The sequence below is a fragment of the Drosophila santomea genome, chromosome 4 (genome assembly GCF_016746245.2).
Source record: "Drosophila santomea strain STO CAGO 1482 chromosome 4, Prin_Dsan_1.1, whole genome shotgun sequence".
Lineage (NCBI taxonomy): Eukaryota > Metazoa > Arthropoda > Insecta > Diptera > Drosophilidae > Drosophila > Drosophila santomea.
The window spans coordinates 490,063-508,099 of record NC_053020.2 but is presented as its reverse complement, the minus strand read 5'-3'; the positions used below and the strand labels follow the sequence as shown (position 1 = coordinate 508,099).

Genomic DNA, 18,037 nt, shown 5'->3' with positions numbered 1-18,037 from the left:
TCCGTTTGTTCGTTAGACTGAATTGAAATTTTGCAAGACAAATATAAAGAACAAAAAAATGAAAACTATTTTCTAAAAGATAATGTTTGAACGTTTTACGGGTTTAGTGGGAGTTAGAGTGGGTTTGGCAACGTTTCGAAACAAACTTGCATATCGTAAGCGTCAGTATAATTTGCATTCTCAATCTAATAGACAAATATGCCTAGTCAATTCAATCATAGACATACTTTTCTTGCTTAACATCGTATTAATATTATCACTTATAATCTCAAAATTCGAAAGAGATGAAAAGTAATAGCGTGTTTCTTTTGGCACATGCAAAAGTTTCCAAGAAAGCCCTAGTATTAAGGCCATAAAACGGGCGTCCAAAACAAAAAACCCAAATTTTTACAGGCACACATTTTTTCCCAAAGACCCAAAAAAAATACTAAGAACCTCCCAAGAACGATATAATTTTCTATATTTTTTGACCTATCGATAGACCGTCGCGTTTTGTTTACATTGGAATCTAAAATGAGTTTTAACTAATGCAGCAGCCACACCAGCTACTGTAGCATTATTTAAAATTTTTAAAATTAAATTTTCCATGTTCATATATATGTGTTCCTAATAGTTATATATTTTGGTGCACCATCTTATTTTTGGGCCAATTTCTGTTCTCCTGAGTACTGTGGCTTATTTCAAAGTCACTTGTTAAATCACAGCAGCTTAATAATTTAAAAGGGTCTCATTTGGGTGGTGGATTTTTTATAGAATACCCTGATTATTTATGACTATTAAAGCTACCAAATCTGGATTTTTTGTTCGGAAGTATTTATAAGACTAATTTTGGTTTGTTCAAATTATTGCGGTCTGGTCACATATGAGGACAGTAATTACATTTTTTATATATAAGATTGTTTTTCTTATTATACGAGGTAATCTGTTTATTCCGAAGTATGTTAAAAATTTTCGACTCCTGCTAACATAACGTGTTGTCGAGGTACGAAAATTTGTGTCTCCAAGCTTACAATTACTTTTGCTAAGTAAGTTGCTCGCAAGTGTTAATGCATATGTACATATACATATAATTTTCACATAGAAGAATTCCACATTAAAGAATTTTAAAATAAACAATATAAAATCATCCTTATAATTTTGGCTTTTGCTTCGCGAAATATTTGTGAGATGTAAGCACACGCCTGTGAGTGGTTGAGTGCAGTTTTTGGTCTAGATTTGCCCAACTGTGTTCGTCGACTGCTAAAGCAGTCAAACGATGAATTTTCAATTCAATTCGATCAATTAGACACACAAGCCATCTTAGGAAGGTCGATTTGAAGGGATTCGATTTGTAGGAGCTACTACAATGCTCTCGACTACAATGCCCCGCAGTCCCCCTCAAGCACAGCCGCAACAAAACTCCGATGCCTCAACAAGTTCATCTGGGTCGAATCCTGGAGTTGGGATTGGAAATGGGATCTCGGCCACCAACATAAGTTCTCCAAAGAACCTTAAAAACGAACTCTTTTCTACTATGTCGCCGGGTAAGTGTTATGTATTGATTTTTCATTGTGCGGAAATATAACAACTCTCTATGTTTACAGATCAAATAAAAGTGACACCAGACGAAGGCACAGAGAAAAGCGGACTATCAACTAGTGATAAAGCTGCACCTGGAGGAGTCGCAGTCGGAGGAGGCGGAAATATTTCGTCTGAGGGACCAACTATGCTAAGGCAGAACTCTTCGAGTAGCATCAACTCGTGCCTAGTCGCTTCTCCACAAAACTCCAGTGAACACTCGAATAGCAGCAATGTATCGGGTACAGTGGGCCTTACTCAGATGGTAGATTGTGACGAGCAATCGAAGAAAAAGAAATGTAGTGTGAAGGACGAGGAAGCTGGTAAGACTGCCATAAAAATTGCTTAAAAAATTCAGACATACTTACTTTTACTTTCTCTACTTATTTAATTTGCTTTCCTCGTAATATGTACAATTTTAGTTATAAAACTGACCAACTTGTAAACTTGGCTAAAATTTCGAAATCTGGAATCAATAATATAAACAGCTCGGAACCGTAATTAAACTCATAAAAATATTCTTACACCTTGATGGAATTATTTATGCATACATATCATAGATTTACACAAACATCTCGAAAAAGAGAAAATTGGTTTGATAAATATCAGTTTTGGATAAAAATTTCCCTGCTTTACTTTCTAGAAAATATTTATTAAAAAGTTGCAAAGTGGAATGACATAATAACTGAATAGTTTCCGAGTTAAAGCATTAAAGAATTTTGAATAGCCAAGTCATGCAGTAGCGCATTGCTACACGTGGTGTAAAATCCCTTTTTATTTTAATTCTGTTTTAATATTCCATAATTTATAAATTTATAAAAGTAACCATAAATGCCCTATTTCAGAAATATGTTCTAATAAAGCAAAAGGACTAGCAGCTGGCGGTGGCTGCGGAACAGGGTCTACATCCAGTCTGACTGTCAAGGAAGAGCCCACTGATGTCTTAGGCAGTTTAGTAAATATGAAAAAAGAAGAAAGAGAAATTCATTCGCCAACGATGTCTCCTGTCGGATTTGGTTCAATAGGTAATGCACAGGACCTCTCCGCTACGCCGGGTAAGTAAACTTTTAATGATTATTATACATTTTCGTTGTAGATTATAAATGTAGTTCCAGTGACGCTATACAAAGCGCACAAAATCATGATCCGTGGAGACATGGTAAAAGTTTCCTTAACAATAAATATAAACCGAGTTTTTTTCTTTTTAATTTGCTCCATAAAACTGGGTTTCTGATAGTCAAAGAACTACTACAGCGTTCTCTTCTGCTTTGTGTTTTAAATGAATAAGTAATACTTCCTAATTTGTATAATAAAATTTATTAAATAAACGGAATTTTAATATAAACATCCAAAATCTCTATAAGCGAAGGGACTATTATAAAAAACCGTATTTTAAATGATTAGTTTAGGGAAAAATGTCATTTCAATACATACAATGAAATGTAGGAAATCTTCGTTTGAGCTGAACCACTTAAATTTTAAAATTTGTTGTTTGGCTTAGCGGAAAATTAGATTGTTAGCCATTTGGCTCAATTTTAAATACTAATCACGGTTTTGGAATTTAATTTGTATAGCTAAATTTTTTCTTTCGATTAAGATAGGACAACCGCAGCAGATTTCTATTTCTGCGTGTATATATACAGCTGCGAAAAATAAAATAGCAGCACTTGCCCAGTAAAACTTTGAATAAGTCTCCTACCTACAGTTTGGGTTTTAATGGAGCTGAAATACCTTTTTAGAAAGGTTAAACAATTCACATTTTAGGAAATAAATAAAATAAATAAAAATAAATTTAGGAAAATATCTACAATTGTTTTATTTATTCGTATCTTAAATGAGGAACTTTGTTAGGAACGACAAAATTAGGCGAAAAAAATAACTTCAATCTTAAACTTGATAGTAACAAATTCACTAATATCAAATGTTTGCGTATTAAAACTACACCCATCCCACTAATATATTTAATATTTGGTAGTGTATCCCTTAATACCAATAACAGGAGCTCAACGTTTTGGCATGGAATCATCCAAGTCCTGGCACCGTGCTAGGGATATTTTGCACCAGGACTCCTTAATTATATCCCAAAGTTTTTCGTTCTTAGTTGGCTTTGAAGCTTCAACTGCATTTCTCATATCTGACCAAGAATTTTAGATGGTATTACGACCTGGGGACTGTGCAGGCCAATCCAAAACAGGAACAGATTTATTTTGGAACTTTCCTGCTGGTGTACTTGGGGTCACAGTCTTGTTGATAGTATTTGGCAAAGGGTAGCATCACCGTCACCAAAATATCCACAAACACATGTTGGTCCATGATGGTTTTTATCCAATGTATTTCCCCAACTACATTGTACGAGAAACAACATCGTATCCTTCGTGTTTAATTGCTTCTACTGTGTAATTGGCTTATATTCGGTGTTCCTAGGGCGCCTTACATACTATCAAGATCCATTGCCACCAAAAATAACAACCTTGCTCTCATTTGACCATAAAAAGTTCCTCCATTTTTCGCATGGCCAATTTAAATGTTCCTTGGCAAACTTAATGCGCTTGGGTTTGTGTATCCCATTTAAAAGAGGGACTTTCCTTGGACTACAGCCTTTTAAACCATGTTTCTTTAGACATGTGTGAACTGTTTGCAATGTTGCGGATATGCTGAGATCATTTTTCAGTTTGGTGGCAGCTTTAAATGGATCCTTACTGCTCTCGGGCATTTTGAAGAGATGGGTGCCCAATGATTGTTTTCTCCCACGTGTTTCGAGATTCTCTTTGTAGGTGATTACATTTCGTATCATTTCGTTTGAGCATTGAAGGATTCGACCAATATTTCTGTGTGATTTTCCTTCAGAAATTGGTTTTTTGATCATGTTACGTTTTTCTGAAGTGCAATGCTTTCTTCGTCCCATTTAAAAATTTTTTTTAAGGTATGTTTCAAAAATAATGTTGGAAATGCTTTTCACTAAAACAAACCGCTTACAAGTATTAAATATTTGAAAAAATCGGTAGTGATGCTATTTATACCCGTTACTCGTAGTGTAAAAGGGTATACTAGATTCGTTGAAAGCGTTTCCGACCATATAAAGTATATATGTTCTTAATCAGGATCAATAGCCGAGTCGATCTGGCCATGTCTGTCCGTCTGTCTGTCCGTATGAACGACGAGATCTCAGGAACTACAAAAGCTAGAAAGTTGAGATTAAGCATACAAACTCCAGAGACATAGAAGCAGCGCAACTTTGTCGATTCATGTTGCCACGCCCACACTTTTGAAAAATGTTTTGACATTTTTGTATTGGTCCTGTAAATTTCTATCAATTTGCCAAAAAACTTTTTGCCACGCCCACTCTAACGCCCACAAACCGCAAAAAACTGTCAGTGTTGAAGACTCTCCTTCGCACCTCCACTAGCTGAGTAACGGGTTTCAGATAGTCGGGGAACTCGACTATAGCGTTCTCTCTTCTTTTGATTTTACCCCAGTCTAGACCTTGCCGTTTCAAATAAAATTATAAAAAATAAATTTTTTTAACATTTTTGTATGGGAAAAATATTGTATTTCGTACTACGGTACCGCAACCTTAATTTATTTGATCGAGAATAAAATACTTTATGGTGCTGCTATTATTTTTTTCGCAACTGTATATGTATAGTAGCCTTCGCACACTCCTAGTGCGCTTTGAGACTACGAGGAGTTCCGCCCACAGTCAATTTTGTATTTATGTTCCTAGTTATTTTATGCTTTTATGGTGTATTTTAATAATTATTTCTTTTTTTTTAATTTCACTTAGTCAAAATAGAAAGAATTTCAAGCGACAGTACCACGGAAAAAAAAACCGCCTCCTTGATAATGAATAATGATGAAATGGGCATGGATGGCTGTAATCAGTTGAACCCCGATTTTATTAGTCAATCTTTAAATAATCCTCCAATTTCGAGCATATTAGTAAGCGGAGTAGGACAAGAACCCGGTATCGGAGTTGGAGCTGGGGCAGGGAACTTATTGACAGCCAACGCCAATGGAATCTCCCCTGGTAGCAGTAATTGTTTGGATTACATGCAACAGCAAAATCACATTTTCGTGTTTTCAACTCAGCTGGCCAACAAAGGGGCCGAATCTGTTTTAAGCGGTCAATTTCAAACTATTATTGCGTATCACTGCACCCAGCCAGCAACAAAAAGCTTCCTGGAAGACTTTTTTATGAAAAATCCTCTAAAGATGAACAAGTTGCAGAGGCACAATGCCTTGGGAATGCCATGGATAGGCATGGGACAAGTGGGACCAACTCCTCCTAATTCTGTAGCAAAGATAACACAACAGCAGCCACATTCAAAGACCGTAGGCCTATTGAAACCCCAATTCAATCAGAATGAAAACAGCAAACGTAGTACTGCAAGTACGCCTAGCAACTCTTACGTCGACCAGTCTGAACCTATGGGCAATGATACTGAACTGATGTGCTGGGATGGCGGAGCCCCAAACACCAGTAGGTCTGCCCAAAACTCACGAGACCATGTAGACAGTATTAGTACACCCAGCGAGTCACAGGCAATAAAGATACTGGAAGCAGCTGGCGTTGATTTGGGATCGGTTACAAAAGGAAGCGATCCATGTCTAACGCCTGAAAACAACATTGTATCACTGCAAGGTGTTAAGGTTCCAGACGAAAACCTTACACCACAACAGCGGCAGCATCGGGAAGAACAGTTGGCAAAAATAAAAAAAATGAATCAATTTCTTTTTCCTGAAAATGAAAATTCAGTAGGAGCTAATGTAAGCTCACAGATACCGAAAATTCCAGGTGATTTAATGATGGGCATGCCGAGTGGCGGAGGCGGATCTAGTATAAATGCGACAATACGTCAACTGCATATGACTGGTAACACTAAATCTGACCTCTTGTCGGGGACAAGTTCGGGACTTTCGGAGGATGTAATGCTTCCTGGAGATGTTATATCAGATATGGGTGCTGTAATGGGATGTAATAACAGTCAGAAAAACAGCGTGCAATGTGGATCTGGAGTAGGAGTTGTGGCTGTCACAGGAACTACTGTAGCTGGAATAAATGTCAATATGCATTGCTCAAGCTCCGGCGCTCCGAATGGCAACATGATGGGAAGCTCAACGGATATGCTGGCTTCGTTTGGCAACACAAGCTGCAACGTCATCGGAACGGCGCCAGATATGTCTAAGGAGGTTTTAAATCAAGATAGTCTAACCCATTCACATCAAGGGGGAGTTGCTCAAATGGAGTGGTCAAAGATTCAACAACAATTTTTCGAGGAGCGTCTCAAGGGGGGCAAACCAAGACAAGTCGCCGGAAATGTAGCACCGCAACAGCAAACTCCTTCTGCAACTGGTGGAAACTCGTCAGGCAGCCAGGTGCGAACCCTGCAAGGTCCTCCTCCTCCTTACCACTCAACCCAGCGATCGGCGTCAGTACCCATAGCCACTCAATCACCTAATCCCTCGAGTCCAAACAACCTATCCCTGCCGTCACCGCGCACAACTGGAGCAGTCATGGGCTTGCCAACCAACTCTCCCAGCATGGATGGATCAGGATCATTATCTGGATCTGCTCCACAAGCTAATACGTCGGCGGCTCAGGCTGGCACAACAACAGTGCTCTCAGCAAACAAAAACTGTTTTCAGGCAGACACCCCATCGCCGTCAAATCAAAATCGAAGTAGAAATACCGCATCATCAAGCGTTCTTACGCATAACTTAAACAGCAACCCAAGTACCCCTCTATCCCATCTATCACCAAAGGAATTGGACTCATTCGGTCAGTCCTCTGCTGGTAATTAAAAATGTTTAAATTACAAAAAAAATTTATTTTAATAGATAAATAAAAAATATCACGTTAGTAATAATTATAAAATTATAAATATAATTATAAATAAATAAAATATTACGTTAGTAATAATTTATTTATAACATTCCGGGTTATGTTATTGGATAAAATACGAATAGCGTTTATTTTAAATTCGTTTAATATTATTTAACAAAAAAATTATGTTTTCCGGCACGATATATATGTATATTTATATATGTATTATTGTAAGGATCACTAATTAAGTTGTTTATCTCATCATAAACTCTCGACTTATAAATATGTCTGAAAATAAATGATTTCGGGACCTCAGATCCATTTAAAAACCCCGAATTCTACAGGTTCAGAGATAATAAACAATGTTGAATTTTGTTGATATGCAGAATATTATTACTATTTAACATGAACGTTCATATTTGGTTACTACAAAATCACTCTTATTTAAATAAAATCTCTAAAAAGATGTTTACAATAATATTTCTACAGCTGACAACATAAAAAGTAGGCGACCAAGCCCCCAGGGTCATCGGTCACCAGTTAATACTCTAATAGAGGCAAATAAAGATGTAAGATTTGCTTCCTCCAGTCCTGGTGTGATCTTTAACCCACACCCGCATATGCAAAGCAATTCGAATTCAGCATTAAACACCTATAAAATAGGCCCTACCAATATACAGATGGAGGTAATATTTAAATATTTGATTTAAAGTTTCTGTGTTAATTTATCTTTTTTATCAGCGTCAAACTTCAGCACAAGGACAATCTGTACAATTTAGTCGGCGCTCCGATAATATTCCGCTAAATCCCAACAGCGGCAATCGGCCGCCACCAAACAAGATGACTCAAAACTTCGATCCAATCTCTTCTTTGGCACAAATGTCCCAACAACTAACAAGTTGCGTGTCGAGCATGGGAAGTCCAGCCGGTACTGGTGGTATGACGATGATGGGCGGTCCGGGACCGTCTGACATTAATATTGAGCATGGAATGATTTCGGGATTAGATGGATCAGGAATAGATGTGATAAATCAAAATAACTGTCATTCAATGAATGTTGTAATGAACTCAATGGGTCCGCGAATGCTGAATCCCAAAATGTGCGTACCAGGCGGTCCAAGTGGACCGCCTGGCTTTAATCCCAATTCCCCCAATGGTTTATTAAGAGAGAATTCCATAGGGTCTGCTTCAATACCTGGTTGTGGGTCAGCAAACTCTACAAATTTTCAAGGCATTGTGCCGCCCGGCGTCAGAATGATAGGTCGAATGCCAGTCAATTTTGGTTCGAATTTTAATCCTAATATACAGGTAAAGGCGAGTACCCCAAACACCATACAATACATGCCAGTACGGGCACAGAACGCCAACAACAATAACAACAATGGAGCTAACAATGTGCGAATGCCACCTAGTCTGGAGTTTTTGCAGAGGTACGCTAACCCACAAATGGCTGCTGTAGGCAATGGATCGCCGATATGCCCAACATCTGGTATCGACGGTGGTTCTGTTATGCCCGGAATGATTGTGGGACCAGGAACAGGAGCGATGCTTATGAATTCTTCTGGAGATCAGCAACAAAATAAGATCACAAACAACCCAGGAGCAAGCAACGGCATTAACTTCTTTCAGAATTGCAATCAAATGGGTATTATGGACGAAGAAAGTGGATTAGCCGGTCATGACGGCACAATGAATATTGCTCAACCATCTATGATAAGGGGCATGCGTCCACATACCATGCGACCACATGCAATGGGCCCGCGGATGCAAGCCGTTAACAGACAAAATCAGTATGCGCAGTCATCGGATGGTGTTGACTGTGTCGGGGATCCCTCAGCATTTTTTAATAACGCTACCTGCAATAGCACTGGACCACTTATGTTTGCATCATCACAACAGTCAAATCAGCCTAAGTCACAGCACCTGAAGAACTTACCTAGTGGAATGTGTCAAAACCAATCTGGATTGGCAGTGCCACAAGGGCAGATCCAACTACAGGGGCAAGGGCAGGCGCAGGGTCAGGCTTTAATTGGACCTACAAATAATAATTTAATGCCAACTGGCGGCAGTGCTGGTGCTTCTAACGGCGTCTCTGGCATCAATTTCGTTGGACCCTCCTCTACGGACCTGAAGTACGCCCAGCAATATCATAGTTTTCAGCAGCAGCTATATGCCACCAACACCCGAAGTCAACAACAACAGCAGATGCACCAGACCAACATGATAACAATGCCGCCGAATTTATCCCCGAATCCAGCGTTCTTTGTCAACAAATAAACGTCTTGATTTTTGCTGCCCTCGCCATGTATTGTTTACTAGTCTCCAAAATAAGGAATACATCTCTAAATAAGATTTTGTTAAGCTTATTTCCGTAGATGTTTTTACAACGGAGAAAATTACCATTTGGATATGCAAATGATAACGTTGGACACAACATATTTTATTTGCAACTTGTAAAAGTCACATCTAAGTTAAATGTAGAATCTGTATTTGAACATAAAAGGTCATCGCTCCGCGAATATGTACAAATAATTGAAATTTTAGTTACCAGCAGCTATTTTCTGTTATTATTTAATATGTGCGCTGCTCTCTGTGTTAAAAGAAATTAAATATATATATATATATGTAAAGCACTTGATATATAATGCTCTCAACTTTATTGTAATCAATATTAAGAGAACTGTAAATTCTTCCATAAAAAAGGAATGCAAAAACGACTTTGTAGTGTTTGTGTTTAAAGAATGGAATTAGAAAATTCTTTCATCGGTTGTCTAGCTTCGATTCTAAGACCTTGTTGGCTGGCATGGAATGATAGCCATCAGTGACTGCCATATTGGGATGAGAGTCGCAGCTGTGCTACTATACAATATTATACACTTCAGCCGAAAGTACTTACAGGTACGCCCTCACTTCTTCGGCGGCCATTCGAAAAAAAGTTAAAGATAAAAAGTGGCCGCGTACCTGCTCATTAGAGAATTGGCGATCAATAGCTGGGTTGCTCTTTGCTTACGATGCAATGAACGGAAACATTTATAGTCCTTAATTTTTTCGCACCCGGGTCTTGAACTTACCTAGTTGGGTAGCTGAAAGGCTTAAATTTAAAAAAACATTTGTAAAATGGTATATGTAAATATGTAGGATATAAGCGTATAGTATATTTCGAAGTAGCCAGATATGGATTAATCTATCCATTGATAAAGCAAGAATGTTATGATTAAACATGCACACTGCAAAGACAGTCGCAAGTATCCACTTTTGAAAAATGTTTAAATAAAATAATATCGCCAAAGTTAATGTGTCACAGTACCGGTTCTAAAATGTGGTTCTAAATGAGGTGCTCCGAAAGTAATGTTTATATATTTTCCGCTTGCAGTCGTGCTGTAGGGCGAACATGGTATAGGTGACCACGCTCTACATGCTTTCAGTCCCATGTATCTCAGATGTGACCTCTCTATCTTTCAAAAATTTACCGTTAATATAAATAAATGCTCCTATTCTATCATTGGAAGTCAGTTAGCAGCTTCTAATATAACACTGCGGTTTTGACCAGTTCCAATTTCGGTTGAGATCATATTGGCACTTTTGGTGGTTCTTTTTTCTTCACCTACCTTTTCGCTGGGAAGGTTTCGGTTTTTCTTCTTTCATCTATCTTTTAACCATTCTCCGCGTTCTCGAGCTCTCACCTTTTTAAACTCAGCGACACATTTGTTCCGAGACCCTTCCTTTGCCTTCTGGCATCATCTTAATCAGTTTTCCTTTGCATTTCTCTACGGTTTCCTCTTCTATGGTCCTCCTCTTATAGATAAGCTCTTGCGTTGGGGAACCTACGATGGATCTAACTTATTGTGGTTATGCAGGAAGTTGCTATTACAGTCGGAAACACCACATAATTTTAGTAATTAATGTTACGTTTTGTTTTGAACCACTTTAGTTCTATTTGCTTTTATTTTGCCGCAGTGACTTGCCAACATTATCATTTTTCTACCTTTTTTAAAAGGGAGAGTTAACTCTATTGCATTTTCTTAATATTCAGCATTGTGACCCAGTTTAGAACGCCTTATAACTACATGTGTATAGTGTTTCGGTGAGGATACCTCATGGATTCCTAGGTGAGCAATGTCTTATTGTTTTCATTAAAATAACATAAGCATTTCCATTAGTTTTGTTTAATTAGCAATATTTATTATATGTATGTATGTTATGAATGTTTCTAAAAAGTTAACTACTATTGATGCTCTTTGAAAAGTATTAAGGACAGCGTCTATTTAATCCATACGCAGTACATGTGCTTAGAAGAAACGATGACGTCCTTATAGCAACTACCCGTAGAGTATATTGGTATATTACATTCGTTGAAGAGTATGTGCAGGGAGAAGAAAGCGTTTCAGACCGAAAACAGTGTATATATTCACGATCACTAACCGAGTAGATCTAGCCATATCCGTATAAACGTTGTGATCTCGGGAACTATAAAAGTTAGAAAGTAAAGATTAGACATGCAGATTCTAGAGATGCTTATGCTATGCAAGTTTGTTTCAGAACATTTTTTTATGCTAACAAAAACTTGTCCCACGCACTTTAACCCTTAAAACTGGTACACCCACACATTTAAAATTATTTTTTTGCTATACGGGTATATTCGTAGAGTAAATGGGTATACTTGATTCGTTGAAGAGTATGTTACAGGCAGAAGGGAGCGTGTTCGACCATATAAAGTATATATATAGAATGTTGAGATTAAGCATACAGACTCCAGAGACATAGACGCAGCGCAAGTTTATTGACCCATGTTGACACGCTCACTCTAATGCGCACTTGTTTTTATATTTTGTTATATTTTTGCCCACTCTAACGCCCACAAACCGCCAAATTCTGTCAGTGTTGAAATTTCTCCTTCGGACTTCCACTTGCTGAGTAACGGGTATCAAATAGCCGGGGAACTCGACTAAAGCGTTCCCTCTTGTTTTTTTTCTAATTTTATTAAATATCTTGCCCATTTCTATCGATATGCCAAACAAATTTTGAAATATCTTTCCAGCACTCCCGGAAAAGAAATCCAAAAAATCGACTATAGTGTTTTCCCTTCTTTAAATTTAATCTTAATATAAAGCACAGTTGTTCAAGTAATTCTGCAAAAATCTTTCGTCAACACCTAATAGGATGCACACATCAGCAGTGTTGCAAAAAATATCTTTTTAAGCATTATCTAAAAGTGTGTGTGTGCTGACTGGAATTTTTTTTGATTTCATAAATTAAATTAAATTAATTATTTAAAAAGTTTAAGTAGTAAAAAAAAACTGCAGTTTCTTTCTAATAAATTAGGAGATGGGTGATATAAAGAAAAACAAGAGAGAAATCTATATATACATACATACAAACATATGACATAGTTTTAACAAAGTAAGCTTACATTCTGATTTTAAATGTTTTAAACCTACATACATATGTACCGTGTTAGTGGGAAACTCGTAGTTATTGACAGTTTTACTGTTCTCATGTTGATTTCCCTAAGTGGCTAGAGGCTTATGTTTTTCGTCTGAGTATAAAATCTATACATACATATGTACATATTTACAATAATATTACCAACATAAATATGTATAAGCAAAGAAGACACAGCGATTGCACCGTTATTGAGTGGCCGCATCTGATTACGTTCGTGTTGGGGGTGAGTATTCTGGAAATGAAAGAAAACAAAATGGTTGGCCGAACATTTGTTGGAACCATCTACAGTACAAATCCACCCCCATTTTGCGGAAGAGTTTTGCAATTACAAAAACAAGTTAAAAAAAATGAAAAAAGCCGACAAATGGGACACTCCTATTTCTGCGAACTAAACAAAATGGTGTAGAGAAAAAAATAAATACATAAACCGTTGAAAGAACAGCGCCTTACAAATGCTAATTTATAAAATGTGTATTATTTAGGTATTCTTAAGGTCAATTTGGTACAACCCAAATGGTATGTACACGTGTTATAAAGTATATTAAGCCAATAAAAATTGCACACTGCAGGATACATTTTTAAAAATGAAGTAAACATTTTTTGCAAACTCTCGCCAATTGTAGGGTTTTATTAGAAGCATTTGAATGATAGGCTCATAGGCTTTATGGACTTATGTTTAGTTTTTAAGAACCATTGCTTTGTTGAAAGAAAATATTACATTTTTTTTGTGCTCCGGAAAATAAATCGTTTCCATCCCTATATAAGATCTACATATATAGCTATCTGTCTAAGATAACTAGACGTCTTGAATTGGACAACAATATGCTGAATCCCCTACAGGAGTATTCAAATAGTTATTTAAACCTTATGTATATACAACAACAGTTTGTTGCTAATAAACATGTCGCTTTTGATCATTTGCCAATTCCTGTTTCGTAGTATAAAATTTAAATTATTAAATGCCAAGACGAAGAAGGAATTCAAAACAGGCTAAACAAAATTACAGTTTACAAGTTTTATTAATGGAAGCTATACATATAATAACTTTGCGTAAGTTCTTAAAGAATATGTTAAACCGTTTTAAAATTTATGAGTGTGAAAGCTTTTGGCATATCGATAAAAATTTAAATGACAAAATCCAACCAATTTTCAAAAGTGAGGCGTGACAAATTTTGTGAGGTGATGCATTCTCAATCATAACTTTCTAGCTTTCATAGGTCACGAGACCACATTGTTCATATGGACGGATGGACGCGCGGACATGGCCAGATCGAATTGCCTGATTCTTATTGTCGGAAACGGTTCCGACTCCCTGTTATATACTTTTTATAATGCTATAATTATCATTGACAATTTTTTAGTGGTAACCTCGATGCGTATTTGAGTAAGTATCGCATACTATATATAAATAATGCGGGCTCTATAAATCTGGGCTCTTCTGAATATGCATTCAATGCATACAAAAATTAGGTATGTTTATCCGAGACTGAAGAAGTGTGGTAAGCTAGATTCCTTGAAAAGTCTGTAACATAGAGAAAGCGTTTTTGGCCCTATAATATTGTATATATTGTTGATCCGGATTAATAGCTGAGTCCGTATTAACGTCGAACCTTTAATTGATTTAGTAGATTGTCACGACCGCTCTTATGCGCTCTCTTACTGGCGCTCACTTGGTTAAAGTATTTTAAATGTGTGAATAGAATTACCAATACGCACGTTCGAAATTATTAAAATTGGATCATTAGGCGGCTGTTAAAGGTTAACTGTAAAAGTTCACTGAAAAATATTAGCAATTGATATTAGTGCGTATGTAAACTGTTACTCTTTACTACTAGCTTGCATATAATTTATGCATGCTACAGGACTGTTAGCTGGTTGCTTGCATATCTTCATATAGTATTTCGCACTTCTTTTAACTGATTATTATTATAATCAATTTATATAACAGTCGCAGCCCTCGACTGTAGCGTTCTTCCTTGATTTCACTGCAATATAACTTTTTAATAACTGATAGCAATCTGCACGGTTGTCTCCATTGCATTCATTCCAGCACGTGAGTATTATACGACCATACAGTGATACCCTTTTGTATAAACAAACACACGAGTATACACTACGAGTATTAGACTTATTTTCCAGCAAATGTAGATATCAGTATTCTACAACGTAAACGTTGGTCGATAAGCACACAATTTTCATCCTCCTCCACACATGTTTACGATAGCTTCCTTAAAACTCAACTGCGGCGGTTCAAAGCGAAACCCTAAGTGAGACAATGTAAGGGAAAAATGTTTGCCAAAAGCAACTGAGACTGTATATTCACATGTGAGAGCGGACGTGTGGTGAGTTGCGCTACGGAAAACCAGGCTCGGGCCAAGGGATAAAGGAAAAAGACTCGATTGTTGCATATGTCTGATTTGAGACACAACAGAACCAGTCCGACCACTTTATAGCGGTCCTTATTCCAGTTGCCGAAGGTCGGACGCTTATGCAAATTTAAACCAACTGACCCAACCCCAACTCGCATGGCCATCTGGCTCGGCCCTGCCCAACCCGACTACCCAGCTAACTCAACCCCGATCGTTGTTCCGGATTGATTTGGCTTAGCGTGAGAAAACCAGTTTTCGCGATGTGTCCCGTCCCCTTGGTCAGACTATTAAATGTCCGGTAACTTAACGTCCAGAATGAGGACTGGGAGCTGGAACAGGACAGTCATAGGAAGACCGGAGCGCAGCTGCAAGCTGACTTAGTGACGCACATAGGACTCAGTGGGGTTGGTTATTGCCAGTTTAAGATCTCGTCATTTGCATATGGATAGTATCGTGCCAACAAGAGTGACAAACGATCCTTACTGAGATTTGTCAGCGCCTTGGACGAGCTTTCGGCGAAGCAGTTTCAGAGGTCCTACCTCAAGGTGATAGCTTTATTGACACACAATCACTTGTTATCTAGTCAATGATGTTAATTCAACAGTGGAGAAAAATCGCCTTTCCCAAGACCACTGTACAAAATTATACGCGACTGTACCGAAAACATCATTAGTGAAGTCTTCTTACGGTACTTGCTCCTGCCCTCCATCGAATAGCCAACCCATTCCATTTTCCGTCTCTTTTCGGTCCCCATCGTTTCCTTCTTCCTTGGCCGTGCTTTCCATCCACTTCTATCCTTGCGCAAGTTGATGATTTAAAAATTTAATGCCTCGCGGCTATTAATGAAAGAAAATGCTCGCGTAATAAAACAAAACGCAATTCTGGGCCAAGTCGGCATGGGGGTGGAAATGGACTTTAGAATTGAGTCGCGATGCTGGGTGGTGGTGGCTATGTGGGTGTTCTCTGCGTGTGGGTGTTCTCTGTTCGGTTGTCCAAATGGGCTTGGGCCGATAGGAATTGGGACGCAGAAAAGCGCCGTTATTGGAGGCGAGAAAAGCCAAAAGAAAAGAAATAAACATGGCGCGTGTTAGCAAAAAACGAAATTTTAAATTCAAATATTGATGAAGATGGCGTAGAAGCTCAACTCAGCGCTATCGTACTGCCGTAATGCGATGGAAACCGATTTTCCTTGGTAGAGGCAGTGCTGTCCTTGATGGGGATTTTTGGTACAAAGGATTCTGATTCTGATAGATGGAGGGTTGAGAGTGTAGGAGTATTGCTTCTGGGGTCTGGGTTTTAACATTTTCACGACGCTACTCTTAAATGGTGGTGGGTTTACGTGATATTTAAATTATTTTTCCACAAATTTCTTAAATACGTCGAATGGTTTACAGAGCCGTACGAAAGATATTATTTAGGGACTTGCATTTTCGTAGCTCAAACAACTCAGAATCGGAGTGCAAATTTTTTAAATGCAACATAATTTGGTAATTCGATGCTTTCATTACTTTAATCTGCCTAAATTATCATCTAATAGAAGATGTATACAAAAAGACTATATTTTCAGTGATACGATTGATTTTTAATACACCAACCAACGGGATTTTTCTGCAACAATGTAAAACCGGTCGCACCTATTAATGGCTGAGTTGGTCTCAGAAAGAAGACTTTGGAAATTTGGATTGATTTGTAGAAAATAGTTTATGAAATTTTCCATATCTAAACCTTACACGTTTAAGAAATGTCCCGCCTCGACTTTGACTGGAAGCAACGCGGTTTTTTTTTCCAAGGATTTGCGCGGAATTCTTTGTGCTCTTTGCTAATTTCTAAGATTTTTCACATCTATTTCATTCCAATTAAATGAAAAATTCAGCTAAATACTAAATATACTTGACCTACGGCCCCTTACTCGCATTGTTGTATATCCAAAAAGCAAATATTATCATTTTCTCATGCCTAGCTCCTATGACGTATAGGGCGTCCAAGGTTCAAACAGCTTTAATATTGAATTGTGTGGTAAGTATATGAAAGTTCGTTTTTGTAGATATATATTTCCGCTTTTATTGTATTTTTAAAATTTACGTTGAAAATATATTTTAGAAAGCGAATTTTTTTAACTGCAGCCAGTAAGGAAAATCGTGGAAATTCAAAGGGGAAAACTTAAGGAGGAGTGCGCTTTTGTTCTTCTCCCTTAAGAGAGATAAAGGAAATTTAGTTAAGGGAAAACTGAAATTCGAATAAAACTGGAAGGAATATAAAGACGAGGACTGACTTTCTACAGTAAGCGACATCTACGGTCAAGTAGACGCAGTATTGCGTTCAACGAATTCAACCACCAGATGGTGCTTGCATCCATTAAATGTAAATTTTTTAATTTACCTACATACACGACGCATTTTGACATTACCTAATCTAATATGTTTTTTTTTCTACTTTCTAACAAACGTAAAGTTTAAAAGGTACGTTAACGACTTTCGTGCTAATTTGCACGTTAGTATACGAGATATTGTTTTTTGATTCGAAAAACAGAATTTAGTGATCATAGGAATGTGTCCAAAATAATAGTTTGGACTTTCCTAAAAAGTAAAAATTTCTTTAATATCTGCTTCAATTGATTTGTACTCCATATATTTCGTGAACCCTTCGTAATTGCGTTTGCTGCTTTAATATTTTCTAAGTCGATCTTTAACTAACTAACTTACTCTTCATGCCGAACACTTCTTTAATCGAATTATGATTCCAAAGGTTCCGTTCGAAGATCATGGCATAGTCATATTCCTTAATACACAATAGTTGAATATAACGGGTGTTTTTTTTAGAGGTATAGAACTTTAAGTTGGCA

General features: G+C 37.4%; 1 protein-coding gene across 4 annotated transcripts; it reads left to right on the top strand.

Annotated features, from left to right (window-relative positions):
• Positions 1 to 856: 856 nt before the first annotated feature.
• Positions 857 to 10,098, top strand: LOC120454922 (protein BCL9 homolog). 4 transcript variants are annotated; one of them, XM_039640670.2, is made up of 7 exons: positions 857 to 1,025; positions 1,372 to 1,523; positions 1,584 to 1,880; positions 2,403 to 2,612; positions 5,342 to 7,351; positions 7,871 to 8,067; positions 8,123 to 10,098. In XM_039640670.2, exons 2-7 carry the CDS (start codon positions 1,514 to 1,516, stop codon positions 9,656 to 9,658), a joined length of 4,260 nt encoding a protein of 1,419 aa, XP_039496604.1. In that variant the 5' UTR covers positions 857 to 1,025; positions 1,372 to 1,513; the 3' UTR covers positions 9,659 to 10,098. The 4 variants fall into 4 exon arrangements, with proteins under 4 accessions (XP_039496604.1, XP_039496601.1, XP_039496602.1 ...); XM_039640667.2 differs by having other exon boundaries at positions 1,286 to 1,523; XM_039640668.2 differs by having other exon boundaries at positions 863 to 982; positions 1,286 to 1,523.
• The last annotated feature ends 7,939 nt before the right edge of the window (positions 10,099 to 18,037 follow it).

What these genes read in the sequence shown, in the direction of transcription:
- LOC120454922 (XM_039640667.2), top strand. Translation starts at nt 1,346, where the DNA reads ATGCTCTCGACTACAATGCCCCGCAGTCCCCCTCAAGCACAGCCGCAA. An exon ending in ATTCGGTCAGTCCTCTGCTG is followed by an intron (nt 7,352 to 7,870) that starts GTAATTAAAAAT and finishes ATATTTCTACAG; the next exon opens with CTGACAACATAAAAAGTAGG. An exon ending in CTACCAATATACAGATGGAG is followed by an intron (nt 8,068 to 8,122) that starts GTAATATTTAAA and finishes CTTTTTTATCAG; the next exon opens with CGTCAAACTTCAGCACAAGG.